General features: G+C 34.4%; 1 protein-coding gene across 6 annotated transcripts in view; it reads left to right on the forward strand.

The window, feature by feature from the left end:
* Positions 1-14,174, forward strand: part of DIAPH2 (diaphanous related formin 2) — a 949,436-nt gene that overhangs the window by 515,089 nt on the left and 420,173 nt on the right. For all 6 annotated transcript variants that reach the window (XM_073885915.1, XM_025876973.2, XM_073885914.1 and 3 more), the window contains one exon: positions 3,904-4,033. In XM_073885915.1, coding sequence (XP_073742016.1) covers positions 3,904-4,033 — 130 coding nt within the window. The remainder of the gene's footprint in view (positions 1-3,903; positions 4,034-14,174) is intronic.

The raw sequence follows: 14,174 nt of genomic DNA on the forward strand, positions 1-14,174 counted from the left end.
GTTTCAGGCTCTCTGACTGTGTGCTGGCTTCTGTGTGCTCAGAACCACCTAATTTCAAAGAGAGGGCAAAACTAGATTTTCAGGCTTGACTGAAAGTATTTGAAAAAAATATATTTTACATGGCAATTAGTTATTCAGATATTTTGCTATCTGCCTAAGTTATAATGTTGGAAATGTATTGGAAATGTCCAATGTAAATATTATCTTTCATAAGACAGCCTTCATATTTATTAGAAAAATAAACTATCAGAACTTGCTGTAGATATAGGTGTTGTTCTGTTAAACGTATTTATATTCATGTACCATTTCAGAAATTTATTAAAGAATAGGTAGATACAGTTAGTATAAATTCAGTTATTAATCTTTATGTGTAACATTTTTGGGTCAGATGATTATAATTAAAATCACTCTATGGTTTATTAAATGATGGTGCTTTATCAGTGAATATAGTGAATTGCTCTATCTTATTTTTATTGTTATCATTGGTTGATAATAGCTTATTAAAATATTATAAAACATTTTTAGCTCTTGCAAATATTTCCAATTTCTGGAACTGTTTGTGTTTTTATTATGTGGAAATACATGCAAGACATAAGAATGTAGGGTATTTTTTTCATCCTTTTGTATCTTACAAAGAGAAATTGTGTATCTATCTCATACCTCTGCCTAACTGTGGCTGGTGAGAGGGAGACAGGGAAAGCATAGGCAGGGTTGCCAAAAGGCACTAGGCTCCTAATGGAAGCAAACCTTGAAATGTTGACAGTATAGCCACTACTGAGACTTAGGCAATCTGGACAAGTATTAATGGAATATTTGATGTTAATACAAAATTAACATAATTTCAAGTTAACCAGATACCAAATGGAAATCAGTTTTATTTCTTAATAAAATAACTCAAACACTTTGGAAGTGATTTTACACATACTCAGATTAGATTAGTTTGGATTACCCCAAGAGATGTGTATATCCAACTTCCAAGTATACTTGGAAGAGCAAATTATTGGATAAATGCTATTAACCTTTAGAATTGATAAAGGTGAATGTTCTTAGTTGCCTTCTGTGTTGACATTGAACAACACAATAGGTCCTGAGAGAGAGATAGTTCCTAATGTGTGAATGGTGTAGATGCAGTAAGAGAGGCTGAAGACATGGTAATACAAAGTAAATATAATAAGTCAAAAATTATTTCCCCCTGTATTTTAATAGTATATATTTATCTTAAAATTATTGGTCTAAGGGTCATATATACAGAGAAAAATTAAAAAGACCACATACTTGTCACAGTTATTCCCTGCCAGTTTATAACCTTAAAGTAGACTCTCTGTGTGAAGTTATTTAAAAAATAAATATTGCAATACAGATTTAACAGTTCGTCTCCCATACCAAGATATTCCTCAGCTTGACAAAACAGGCACTTGTCCATGTTTGCCCATGCGTTGAAAGAAATAGTTCAGTTTTTTGTTTTTTTTTTTTTAAAGCATACCCATGCTCTCTCTGTAACTCTCTGATTTTAACAAAGATACCAGGATATTTATGTAGCTGAAATGTTATGCTTCATTTATCTTTTTGGAATGTAACCATTGACTCTACTAAATTTCTTAACAGGAATTAAATTAATGGACCTGATTCTGAATAAATATTTATCAATTAAAAACTGTTTCTTAAAGTAAGCATTCATAAGTATGCATGCCAAAAGCTGATTTTTAAATCACCCATAAATTTTACATATGAGCATAATGCTATTTTTCTATTTTTGTGTTTTCCGGTATTGATCATATGCATGTAAAATATTTAAAATATATATACTTTTACAATTTGGTGTTCTGAAAAATTAGGTAGGGTTTTGTTGTTGTTATTAGTGGTGGTCGTGGTGTGTGTATGTCTGTATAGTCTCTACAGAGTTTATAAAATACAGTTTAATTCCCTTTCCTTCAGGAAGATGCACCTTCAATTTTTCCTAAACACCTAATGTTTTTAGGATTTAGGAATTCAGGTAATTTGTAAGAAAAAAAGAAAACATGAATTTTCTTATAAATTGTAATATCCAGCATACTCTGAAAATGATGCACTTTGTAAACATCTAACCCTGTAATCCCAGGTAAAGACCTCTCTTTAGGAATGTGAACCTCCCATTGATTCCTCTAGAGCAACAGGCCTTACTTAACACAAATTGCCCTTGAGGTGTTGTTGCTGTTCATTCTTATAGCTTGTCCTTAAATTGTGTCATTTTTTTTTTAAGATTTTATTTATTTGTTTGACAGAGACAGAAATAGTGAGAGCAGGAACACAAGCAGTGGGAGTGGGAGAGGGAGAGCAGGCTTCCCACCAAGGAGGGAGCCTGATGTGGGACTCGATCCCAGGACCCTGGGATCATGACCTGAGCCGAAGGCAGATGCTTAACGATTGAGCCACCCAGGCACCCAAAATTTTAACCTTGTAGTACTTGAAAGTATTAGGCGGATCAGCAAGATAATGCAAAATTTTAAATATTTCACCTACGTGGGATAAAGTAATCCCAGAAATTCTAAAAGAAATCACTGTGACCTTGTGACCTGAACCGTCAACATCATGCCTCCTGTGGTTGTTTGTATTGAGCCTTAAGACTGTATTTCCTTTAAGTTCTCCATATCCTGGAGACATAAATAATTGTTAAAAAGCTGTAGTACAAAACAGATTCAGTATGGGTCTGATTGATTAAATGTGATTTTTTTTTTCCTTTGCCACTAAAACAGTGGGTATTAAATATTCTGTTAATTACCTAAGTATCTTCCAAAGCCTTTTCATAAACCTGTCTGGGAGGAATTTATTCTAAACAGAGTAATCCTTAAAGCTAAAAACCCCAAATCAGTATGCATATCAGTGGGCAAACCCATTGTCTAAGGATTATAGAATTAAAACACCCAATACAATGAGAGAACTTTATACTTTATTCCTTATTTATCCTTTGTTTGTAGGTAAATCCTTGATTTCTTTTGCAGCTTAGTCTAATATGAATGTTATATTAAAACAGATTTTCATCATAGATTTTTTTTGTCCTATACTTTAAAGATTTTTATCATTCTAACTATAGCATCTCTTTTCTAAAAATATCTCTGAAAAGGAAATACCGTACATAAGCAGAAAAAAACTTGTCATCACAATTGTGTGGTCAGATTCTATTTGTAAATCAGCATAAGAACTTTTCAGCTTTTCTTATTGATGGCCCATACAAGCAGGGTAAAATGTATTTTTTTACATTAATTTTCATCAATAATGGCTACAAATAAATATAAACTCACAAACAAATATAGCTTCCAAGAATATATTTCGATGATAAAGCAAAGAACAAATGCTGATAACATAAAGACACATTAACTTTGACTGTAATTATCAATACTTAAATTAATGCTCTATTCTCAGAGGATAGTTCATTTTGCCATAATTAGATATTTTAAAATTTATATATTAAAATTTAAATGTTGGCTGGTTTTGGTCATCTTTTGCATTTTAAAATAATGGTGTTCCTTTTAAAATCTAGAGCATTATTGCTAGACCCCATTAGAAAGCTACCCCTAACTTTAAAAAAAATTTTTTGTTAAAGATTTTATCTGTTATTTATTTTAGAGAGCAAGGGAGAGAGCATGAGTAGGGGGAGGGCAGAGGGAAAGGGAGAGAATCTCAAGTGGACTCCACACAGCGCAGAGCCTATCGCAGGGCTCCATCTCATGACTCTGAGACCATGACCTGAGCCAAAACAAGGGTCAGGCACTTAACCAGCTGAGCCACCGAGGCACCCCTAACTTTTTAAAAAAATTTAAATTAGTTATAATGAATTGAGTTCATCCATTCATTTCACTTGTTTAAGAATAAAGTCTATATTTACATTACCGAAAATATACTAAAAATACTGTTATTTCATTCCAGATCAGAGATACTAAGTCAGCAGATCAAAAAACAACCCTCTTGCATTTTATTGCTGAAATTTGTGAGGAAAAATACCGGGATATCCTGAAATTTCCTGAAGAGCTGGAACATGTAGAAAGTGCAAGCAAAGGTAATTGATTAGTAACTATTTTGAGACTATTCTAAGTGGTAAGATTAAATAAACATTAATTTTATTTTTTCTGTTTACTGATATTTGAAAAGCAGGAAGATCATTTCCATTAGTTTATATTTGATAGTATAGCACATTTAATGACCTATTTTTTACTTACTTTATTTTTTAACATTGCTAGGTTATTGACGCCTTCACATCTCTGATCTGATAGTATGTTCATTCATTCATTTCATAAATACTTAAATATATATTGTTTACAAGGGAAGTATACCATGGGCTTTTGATGATATCAAAATGATTGTGAGTTCTTGCTTACAAATTTTCTAAATGTTCTATTATTCCACATTATTTACATGTTAGTAAATAGGACTGTAGTCACAAATGTGTGTTGTTAAATCGAAGAGCCAAGATATAGAAGTTCTGTAGAAAAGCAATTGCCAGAGAGCTGCTGCTATACTTATAGTGAGTATAATTTTATATCATATCTTAAAGGTTTTTTTTTTTTAATAAAGAAAATAATAGTACTATGGAGTCATACTCTGTCTCCTATTGTTATTCTGGTCCTGGGATCACAAAATGAGGCACACTGGATTAAATTAAAGAAATACATTGAGGGTTTGATTGATAATACCAGACCAGCAGAGATGACCATTGAACAATATTATTTTTTTTAAAGATTTTATTTATTTATTTGAGGGAGAGGGGCAAAGGGAGAGGGAGAGACAGAGAGTCTTAAGCAGACTCCACAGTGAGTTCAGAGCCCAACGCAGGGCTAAGATCATGACCTGAGGTGAAACCAAGAGTCAGAAGCTTAACCGACTGAGCCACCCAGGTGCCCTCACCACTGAACAGTATTATACAAACAGTATTCTGGGTTTATAGGCATGCAGTTTCTCCCCTTTAATGAACACTAACAGGTTTATAAGGCTTGTAATAAACTTGGAAAAGGTATATGCTTTTGAGTCCTTACTGAAAGTCCTTAGAGTTATAGAGAAATGGAAAATTTGTAATTGGAAACATGAGAAATGACACAAAGACAATTATTAGATCATTTCAGTGCTATCACTACTTTTTAATTGCCCTTTAGCAGAATTTCTTTCTAAGTTTTATTTGTTTAATACATAGATTCAATTTCAGAAAGATTTTGAGAGTTCTGTCAAGAATATGTTAAAATGATCTGTCAATTTTATAATGATGATTTTTAATTCCTAATTTTTAAATTTTTAATTCTTACATTGAGGATACTTTACATGAATATATCTGATAAACATTTTTAGTCAAAATAATCTGGAACAACTGTAATGAAATGTAGAATGAAGCTTATATCAGCTTTGAATTTTAAGTCTAAATACTAGCTTATCTATATTTCCATATTATATATCTATGTCTATATAATTTCATACACACTCTTAGCCACTATTGCTATTGATGAAGTCAGCTTATAGTGCACAGCCTTCTGAGTTAGATATTTTAAAGTTCTAATCCTAGCTATATAACTTCTTGGTTCTATAACCTTGAGCTAGTAATTTAAACTTCCAAGTTTTTGTTTCCTCATCTGTAAAATGGGAATGATAGTAACAAGATCACATGAGTTGACATGTTTAAAGCATTCAGTAAAAGGCTTGGCACATAGTAAGTATGTAGCTCTTGCTATACCACTATCTTTATAGTAGTAGTAGTCATAATATCGATACACTACTATGAATATTGTAGTTGCTGCTATTGTCTTGTTAGAAGGGGATAATCAAAAGGGTGCCTATAGTTCCTATAGTCTCAGCTAACTATGTGTTATATCCAGTTCTATTTGTTTGTTTCCTGTGTCTGGGCTTTTGATAAATACTTTCATATTTTTATTTTACACTATCACCAACTGCTTTCTCCCTGTGTATGTCAAGAGCAAAATCTCTGTTACATTTTGATTATTTCTGCTTTTCTGTATTCTTCCTCCCAGTGTTTTCAAAAGACTGTTGCCAGAAATCGTCTTACTGTCTCACTGTTAGGGCCACAGCAATACCCACTCTCAAGTTATTTTGTCTAGTTCTTTTTCTTTCCCTATGAAATTCAGCCTCAACTCAAATTCTTACACGCATTCCACCTGCTTGCATCCCTTTTTCATTTCCTCCTAGGTCTCATTTCAGTGTGCTGAGTCATATATTCTCTTGAGCTATTTTATTCCTTTCTGATAATCCTGTCTGTGTATGATTTCATGCTGCATCCCATGCCTAGAAATCTCACCAGCCCTGTCCTCTAAGACAACTGACTATCACTTGTAAAATCCCTGTTCAGAATCCATTTTTTTAAAATATTTTGCTACTAGAGCCCTAGGAAGAAATACTCTGGAATTTAGTCTACAGGGGAACAAAACAAAACAGGGTGAAAGGTCAAGCCAATTACCTCTTACTTATAAGAGGTTAAATACTTTTCCTTGATATTTGAGTCTAACTTGTCTTATTAGCATAATATACAGTTCAGTCTTGTTTGAATCACATTCTGTCACCCCCAGTACTGTATATAGCATGTATATAGTCAACCAGCAAAAATACAAATAGATCAATACTATATAATCAATTTTATTTGATGATGGACTGTCTTGATGTGAAATGATCACCTTCAAAAATACAAAAAGTACCTTTCTTTTCAAACTAGAGAAATATTGGTAAGATGAAACTAATTAAGTTAATGATTGAATTATAGAAGTTCATATTTATTTTTTTGAGATTTATTCATTTATTTGAGAGAGAGAGTGAAAGAGAGAGCGGGAGAAGGGGCAGAGGGAGAGAGAATCTCAAGCCAATTCCACGCTGAGTGTGGAGTTTGACACAAGGCTCGATCTCATGACCCTGAGATCATAACCTGAGCTGAAATCAAGAGTCAGGTGCTTAACCAACTGAGCGACCCAGGTGCCCCTATAACTTATACTTAGAGAACAACTGTTTGACTATTCATAGCTTTTTTCTATGTTTTTGGATTTTTGGAACCCAAGTATCAATTTTGATAACATAGAGATCTTTGCTTCTGGTATAGCAATTAAATTTATTTCAGTTGAGTAGTAGAGTTATAGGCCTCTAATTGACTGACAAAAAAATGCCTTAAAGTGAAAGGAAAACTGAAGGTAGGAAATATGTGTGATCTGTGGAAAAATTTATTTTATAATCATGTTTATTCTTTAGCTAAGCTTCTAAAATTGTGTGTATCTTTGAATATGCAAAACTATGGTAAAACTTAGCATATCTTCTAGAGCTCTGTTAACTCAAAGATATTGGGGGAAACATCATTTTCACATTAAAACAGATATATATTATGAAACAGAATTCAAAATCACATGAATTTTTAAAAATAAAACAAATGACTTCAAAGAAATTTCACACTTGCAATAGATCCCTAAGGGTGTTTGTTCAATCTTCTCTTCCATTTGGAGTACTTGGGTAAGAAAAGTTCATGAAGCATTACCTAAAGAATGATACAATGGTTTTGTTTTGGTTTGGTTTCACTTATTTATCTATTTAGGTTTTATCAGGAGCAGGGAGGCAAGCAGGCAGGGTAAGGGAGTAGTAGAGTACCTAACTTTCTTCTAAATAGACATTCTCATATCCCTTATGAAGTTCAGCATCAAACACTACAGTGTAATTTTATTACAAGTGAAATTAATAAAATAATATTGCTCTGGTCATTTTATTTGAGGTTAAATTACAAATCTGCAGGTCCTTTCATTCACGTTTGACATACCAATGAGCCTTTAGAGAGAAAAGAAATGATTGCTATAGAAATTCTGATGCCTTTAAAATATTTAAAATACTTTTTTTTAAAGATTTTATTTTTTTATTTGAGAGCGAAAGTGACAGCACAGGCAGTGGGGAAGGGGAGAGGGAGAGGCAGACTCCCTGCTGAGCAGGGAGCCCGACACAGGGCTTGATCCCAGTCCTGAACCAAAGGAAGACTCTTAACTGACTAAGCCACCCAGGTACCCCTAGAATACTTTTGATAAACCAAATTACCTCTCCCCTGATGATTAGTTTGTTTTTTTTTTAAAGATTTTATTTGTTTATTCATTTATTAGAGAGCGAGCTAGAGAGAAACAGCATGAGAGGGTAGAGGGTCAGAGGGAGAAGCAGGCTCCCCGCTGAGCCGGGAGCCCGATGTGGGACTCAATCCCAGGACTCCAGGATCATGACCTGAGCTGAAGGCAGTCGCTTAACCAACTGAGCCACCCAGGCACCCCCCTGATGATTAGTTTTAACGATTGTGTGTGTGTTTATTTTGTGTGCATAATTATATATATATATAAATAGATAGATATAGTATTAAGCATTGCTGGTTTACTAGACATATTTTATAAGTTTCTTTATTGTTTTCCCTACCACTGTGGCTATCACTTTAACTTTGAGCTTTACGGATTTTTACCATTTGATTTAAAACCTCTATTGTTTTATAGGTTGGCTCCAGGGATTAAACCAAAAGAGTTAGTAATGTTTAATTAAAACTATTCCACTCAACAGGGAAAAATTATATTAATGTATTTGAAAGCACTATTAATCCTAAGGTTTCACATAAATATGAAATGGGTTTCACTTCAGTTAAATTAGTGCCATCCTACAAAATAAAAGCTGTCGTTTCTTATAAAAAGTATTAATTTCTTATGAATTAAATCAATTATAAATTTTCATGACCAACAATACCTTTTGATATCTGCCATCTTTCCATGTCATATTAGTAACTCTGATTAGCTATTTATCTACTCTGACTTCTTTATAAAAAGTTCAGACTAGAAGAAATATTGTAGGGAAAAATGCATGAAATAAAGGAAAAGGGGGCACTGGGGTGGCTCAGTCAGTTGGGCATATGCTTTGGGCTTGGATCATGATCCCAGGGTCCTGGGATCAAGCCCCACATCAGGCTCCCTGCTAAGCGGGGAGCCTGCTTCTCCCTCTGCCTCTGCTGCTTCCCCTGCTTGTGCTCTCTCTCTCTCTCTCTCTCTCTCTCTCTCTCTCTATCAAATGAATAAATAAAATCTTTAACAAAGAAAAATCATTAAAAAAAAAGGAAAAGGAAAATCTAAAATAATAGCAGAGTAAAAAAGTTGGGAGAACAACAACAAGAAAAAGTCAAAACATTTTCCAAAATTCCAGAGCTGGCAGAAGCTTTAGACATCATCTCATCCCTGCTAAAAGGGACCCAAGATAGCAATTAGTCCAAATTCATTATTTTATACTTCAAGAAACTGAGGCCCAGCATGATGAAGGAATTGTCCATGATCACACAACTAGTTTGGAGAATCGATGAAGGTTTGCAGACTTTGGAGTTATTTCATTACATTTATTTCAGCTCCACTTTTGCTTCCTTTGTGGTCTAAAATATACAACAGAGATTCATGCTCATATTGGAGTAAATGCTAGCCAAATAAAAGATTTACTGGAGTGTAAATGCCACGTCCTCTGTGTAGTGGTGTCCAGTCTCTGCAGCCCCACTTTGACAGAATTACCCTCTCCTTACTTTGTATCACAGCAGCATTTTAGCCTTATTAGTAATATTGTGTATACCACATTCATAGTTTTTATTCTATTGCTCATTTTTCTCTGTACTTTCTGGATTTGTCCCTACAGTCTCAGTGCTAGCACAGCATCTCAGAGAGAAGTAAATGCTCAATAAATGTCTATTAAATTGAATCACTGCATATCATTGTAGTATAACAGGCATATTTCAAATTAAGACATTGTGGGAAGTTGACAAATAAGAGAATTGCAGCCCTAAAATACTATTTAGTATAAATACAAGGGGAGATAAGTTAGAACGAAGAGGACACCAGAAATAAACAATGTTTCCTGGTCTATATTTTTACTTCTTTCAACAAGAAAGTTAAAATTGGAAACTATCAAGCTAATAATGGATGGGATCTAAACTTATGGAGGCCACCAAAACATAAAGGATTATGTTGAACAGTAAGGATTAAAATCTATTAGGAACTAATGGCAGCCAACTTTCTCAATGTTTTATCTTACTAGCTGCTAAAACATCTCTCTCTTGTTCTAATTCCTGAAAAAAAAAAAACTTTCATATTGTCTAGTGTTAGTTTTATTGAAAAATCTTTGAGATTGGGAACAAAATCCTATGTTTTTAGAGCTTTTAACATGCAGTGACTCGTAAAATCCAAGATGTGAGAAAGTATTAAATTGTAGGATTTCCTAGCAGATTTAAACTTTTGAATTGTAGTCTAACTTTTTAGAAGCACAGAATGATAATATACCAATATGACAAAATATCTGTAGAATTGACCTTACTTAACTGTTAGCAATGTGAATATAAAACTGAGTACAGGGGTGCCTGGGTGGCTCAGTCAGTTGGGCGTCGACTCTTGGTTTTGGCTTAGGTCATGATTTCATGGGTTGTGGGATCAGGCCCCACGTAAGGCTCCACACTCAGTGGGAAGTCGACGAGAAGATTCTCTTCCTCTGCCTCCCCCCCAACTCAGGCACCCTCTCTCTCTCTCTCTCTGTCAAATAAATAAGTCTTTAAAAAAACAAACCAAAAAAACTCTGAGTACACATCATACCACTACATCAGTTTTACAAAAGTAGTTAAAATTGTTTAGTTTCCTTTGGACTTTTTCATATATACTGTAAAAGTAACATAATTTTTACTGAATGAATTAAATTCTATCATATTGATACCATAAATATATTATAAGATTTAAAGGAATATTAAATTTCAAGGAATCAGATTTATAAATTTTCCAGTTATATTTCTTCCTTACTTACACCAAGTCACCCATATTTTTTTTTAACAGCGAATTTCTTTAAAATAACAGAAACAATAAAAGGTCCAAAACATGCATAGAAAATGAATTTTCAACCTAAAACGTTAAAAGGATTTAGGAAAGAAGTCATTTTTTTTTGTTTTTATTTTTATGTTTTTTGGGATTTTTGGTTTTTGTTTTTGCTGGTCAGTAATCTAGTCATTACCAACCAATGTTTTCAATTCATAATATATAAACACTCTAATGTTCATTTCTAGAGGAAAATGTTGAAAAAATTAATATCTTCAGGCAGTAGGGAAAGGAAGCAGAGACCATTGCCATTTGGATTTGAGTAAAATGTTTCAATGTAAGTCAACAATTTTTTGTAGGCATTAGGCACATAGGCATTTGTCAGGATACCTTAGCTTTTACATCCCAGAATCTTTTTCTGTTAGTAATTGTGTGCATAGCTTATCTGCCTCACATCCTTATCCCTCATGTATCAGAGCCTACGATCCTGTTCTTTTTCCAAAAAGAAATACCACTCCCTTTCTCTCAGCCCTTGTGAGCCCTGTGTATCTTTTTGAGGGTCCAGCCTAAATCTCACCCCTCCATGTAAAGCTTTCCCAGTTGTTGTGACTTTCAGTGGCTTCTCACTTACCTCTTCTACATTAGTACTTATGTGAGCTTTTTCGTTTGGTTCTTGATCCTGTACTGTCTTGCGTTATAATATAAAGGTTTCCATGTTTATGGATGCATCCTGGCATGATGCTTTCTGAAATAAAGTGTGATGTCATTAGTCTGCAGGGCAAAATCTAACATGGTAATGGTGTTGTAAATTCAGTGCTGTGAATGTTTGTTAAACATCAACCTGATCCTAGCTGCTATCTTTATTTAGCCCAATACTTAAACTTTCTGGGTACTTAAATTAGCTAAAGTATATTTGGAGATATTTAATTTTCAATTTCTCACACATTAAGCAACAAGTAGAAAACCAGGTCTTTATTTTTTTCAATTTTATTTTATTATGTTATGTTAGTCACCATATAATACATCATTAGTTTTTGATGAAGTGATCCATGATTCATTGTTTTCGTATAACACCCAGTGCTCAATGCAGTATGTGCCCTCCTTAATACCCATCATCAGGCTAACACATCCCCACCCCATCTCCCCCTCTGATTCCCCCCCTTCATTTTCCCCTTCCTTCTCCTAATGTCCTCCATGCTATTCCTTATGTTCCACAAATAAGTGAAACCATATGATAATTGACTTTCTCTGCTTGACTTATTTCACTTAGCATAATCTCCTTCAGTCCCATCCATGTTGATGTAAAAGTTGGGTATTCATCCTTTCTGATGGCTGAGTAATATTCCATTGTATATACGGACCACATCTTCTTTATCCATTCATCTGTTGAAGGGCATCTCGGCTCTTTCCACAGTTTGGCTATTGAGGACATTGCTGCTATGAACATTGGGGTGCATATGGCCCCTCTTTTCACTACATCTGTGTCTTTTGGGGTAAATACCCAGGAGTGCAATTGCTGGGTCATAGGGTAGCTCTATTTTTAATTTTTTGAGGAACATCCCCACTGTTTTCCAACATGGCTGTACCAACTTGCATTCCCACCAACAGTGTAAGAGGGTTCCCCTTTCTCCATAACCTCTCCAACATTTGTCGTTTCTTGCCTTGTCCATTTTTGCCATTCTAAATGGTGTAAGGTGGTATCTCAACATGGTTTTGATTTGAATTTCCCTGATGGTTAATGATGATGAACGTTTTTTCATGTGTCTGTTAGCCATTTGTATGTCTTCTTTGTAGAAGTGTCTTTTCATGTCTTCTGCCCGTTTTTTGACTTGATTGTTTTTTGGGTGTTGAGTTTGAGAAGTTCTTTATAGATCTTGGAAATCAGCACTTTGTCTGTAGTGTCATTTGCAAATGTCTTCTCCCATTCTGTGGGTTGCCTCTTTATTTTGTTGACTGTATCCTTTGCTGTGCAGAAGGTTTTTATCTTGATGAAGTCCCAAAAGTTCATTTTTGCTTTTGTTTCACTAGCTTTTGTAGATGTATCTTGAAAGAAGTTGCTGTGGGCAATGTCAGAGAGGTTACTGCCGGCTTTTGATGGATTCCTGTCTCACATTGAGGTCTTTCATCCATTTTGAGTTTATCTTTGTGTATGATGTTAGGGAGTGGTCGATTTTCATTCTTCTGCATGTGGCTGTCCAATTTTCTCAGCACGATTTATTGAAGAGACTGTCTTTTTTCCATTGCATATCTTTTCCTGCTTTGTCGAAGATTATTTGACCATAGAGTTGAGAGTTCATATTTGGTCTCTTTATTCTGTTCCATTGGTCTATATGTTTGTTTTTGTGCCAGTACCATGCTGTCTTGGTGATCACTGCTTTGTAATGTACCTTGAAATCGGGCAACGTGGTGCCCCCAGCTTTGTTTTTCTTTTTCAACATTTCCTTGGTGATTCAGGGTCTTTTCCGATTCCATACAAATTTTAGGATTGTTTGTTCCAGCAATTTGAAAAATGTAATTGGAATTTTGATCGGGATGGCATTGAAGGTATAGATTTCTCTGGGTAGCAGAGACATTTTAACAATGTTTATTCTTCTGATCCATTAGCATGGAATGTTATTCCATCTTTTTGTGTCTTCTTCCATTTCTTCAATGAATGTTCTATAGTTCCAAGAGTATAGATACTTTACCTCTTTGGTAAGGCTAATTCTATGTATCTTATGATTTTTGGTGCTGTTGTTTGGAATCGATTCTCTAATTTCTATTTCTACAGTTGCATTGTTAGTGTGTAAGAAATCGACTTATTTCTGTGCATTGATTTTGTATCCTGCCACATTACTGAATTGCTGTATAAGTTCTAGTAATTTGGGGGTGGAGTCTTGGGTTTTCCACATAGAGTATCATGTCATCTGCGAAAAGAGAGAGTTTGACTTCTTCTTTGCCAATTTGAATACCTTTCATTTCTTTTTGTTGTCTGATTGCTGTTGCTAGGACTTCTAGTACTATGTTGAACAATAGTAGCAAGAGTGGGCACCCTTGTCATGTTCCTGATCTTAAGGGAAAGGCTCTCATCTTTTCCCCATTGAGGATGATATTTGCTGTGGGTTTTTCATAGATGGATTATATGAACTTGAGGAATGTTCCCTCTATCCCTATACTCTGAAGAGTTTTAATCACGAAAGGATGCTATATTTTGTCAAATGCTTTTTCTGTATCAGTTGAGAGGACCATATCGTTCTTCTCTCTCCTCTTATTAATGTGTTCTGTCACATTGATTGATTTGTGAATGTCGAACCACCCTTGCATCCCAGGGTTAGGTCCCACTTGGTCATGGTAGATGATCCTTTTAATGTATTACTGGATCCTAGTAGCTAGGATTTT

Source organism: Callorhinus ursinus, unplaced genomic scaffold (genome assembly GCF_003265705.2).
Source record: "Callorhinus ursinus isolate GAN/ISIS: 27379988/994484 unplaced genomic scaffold, GSC_fseal_2.0 scaffold67, whole genome shotgun sequence".
Lineage (NCBI taxonomy): Eukaryota > Metazoa > Chordata > Mammalia > Carnivora > Otariidae > Callorhinus > Callorhinus ursinus.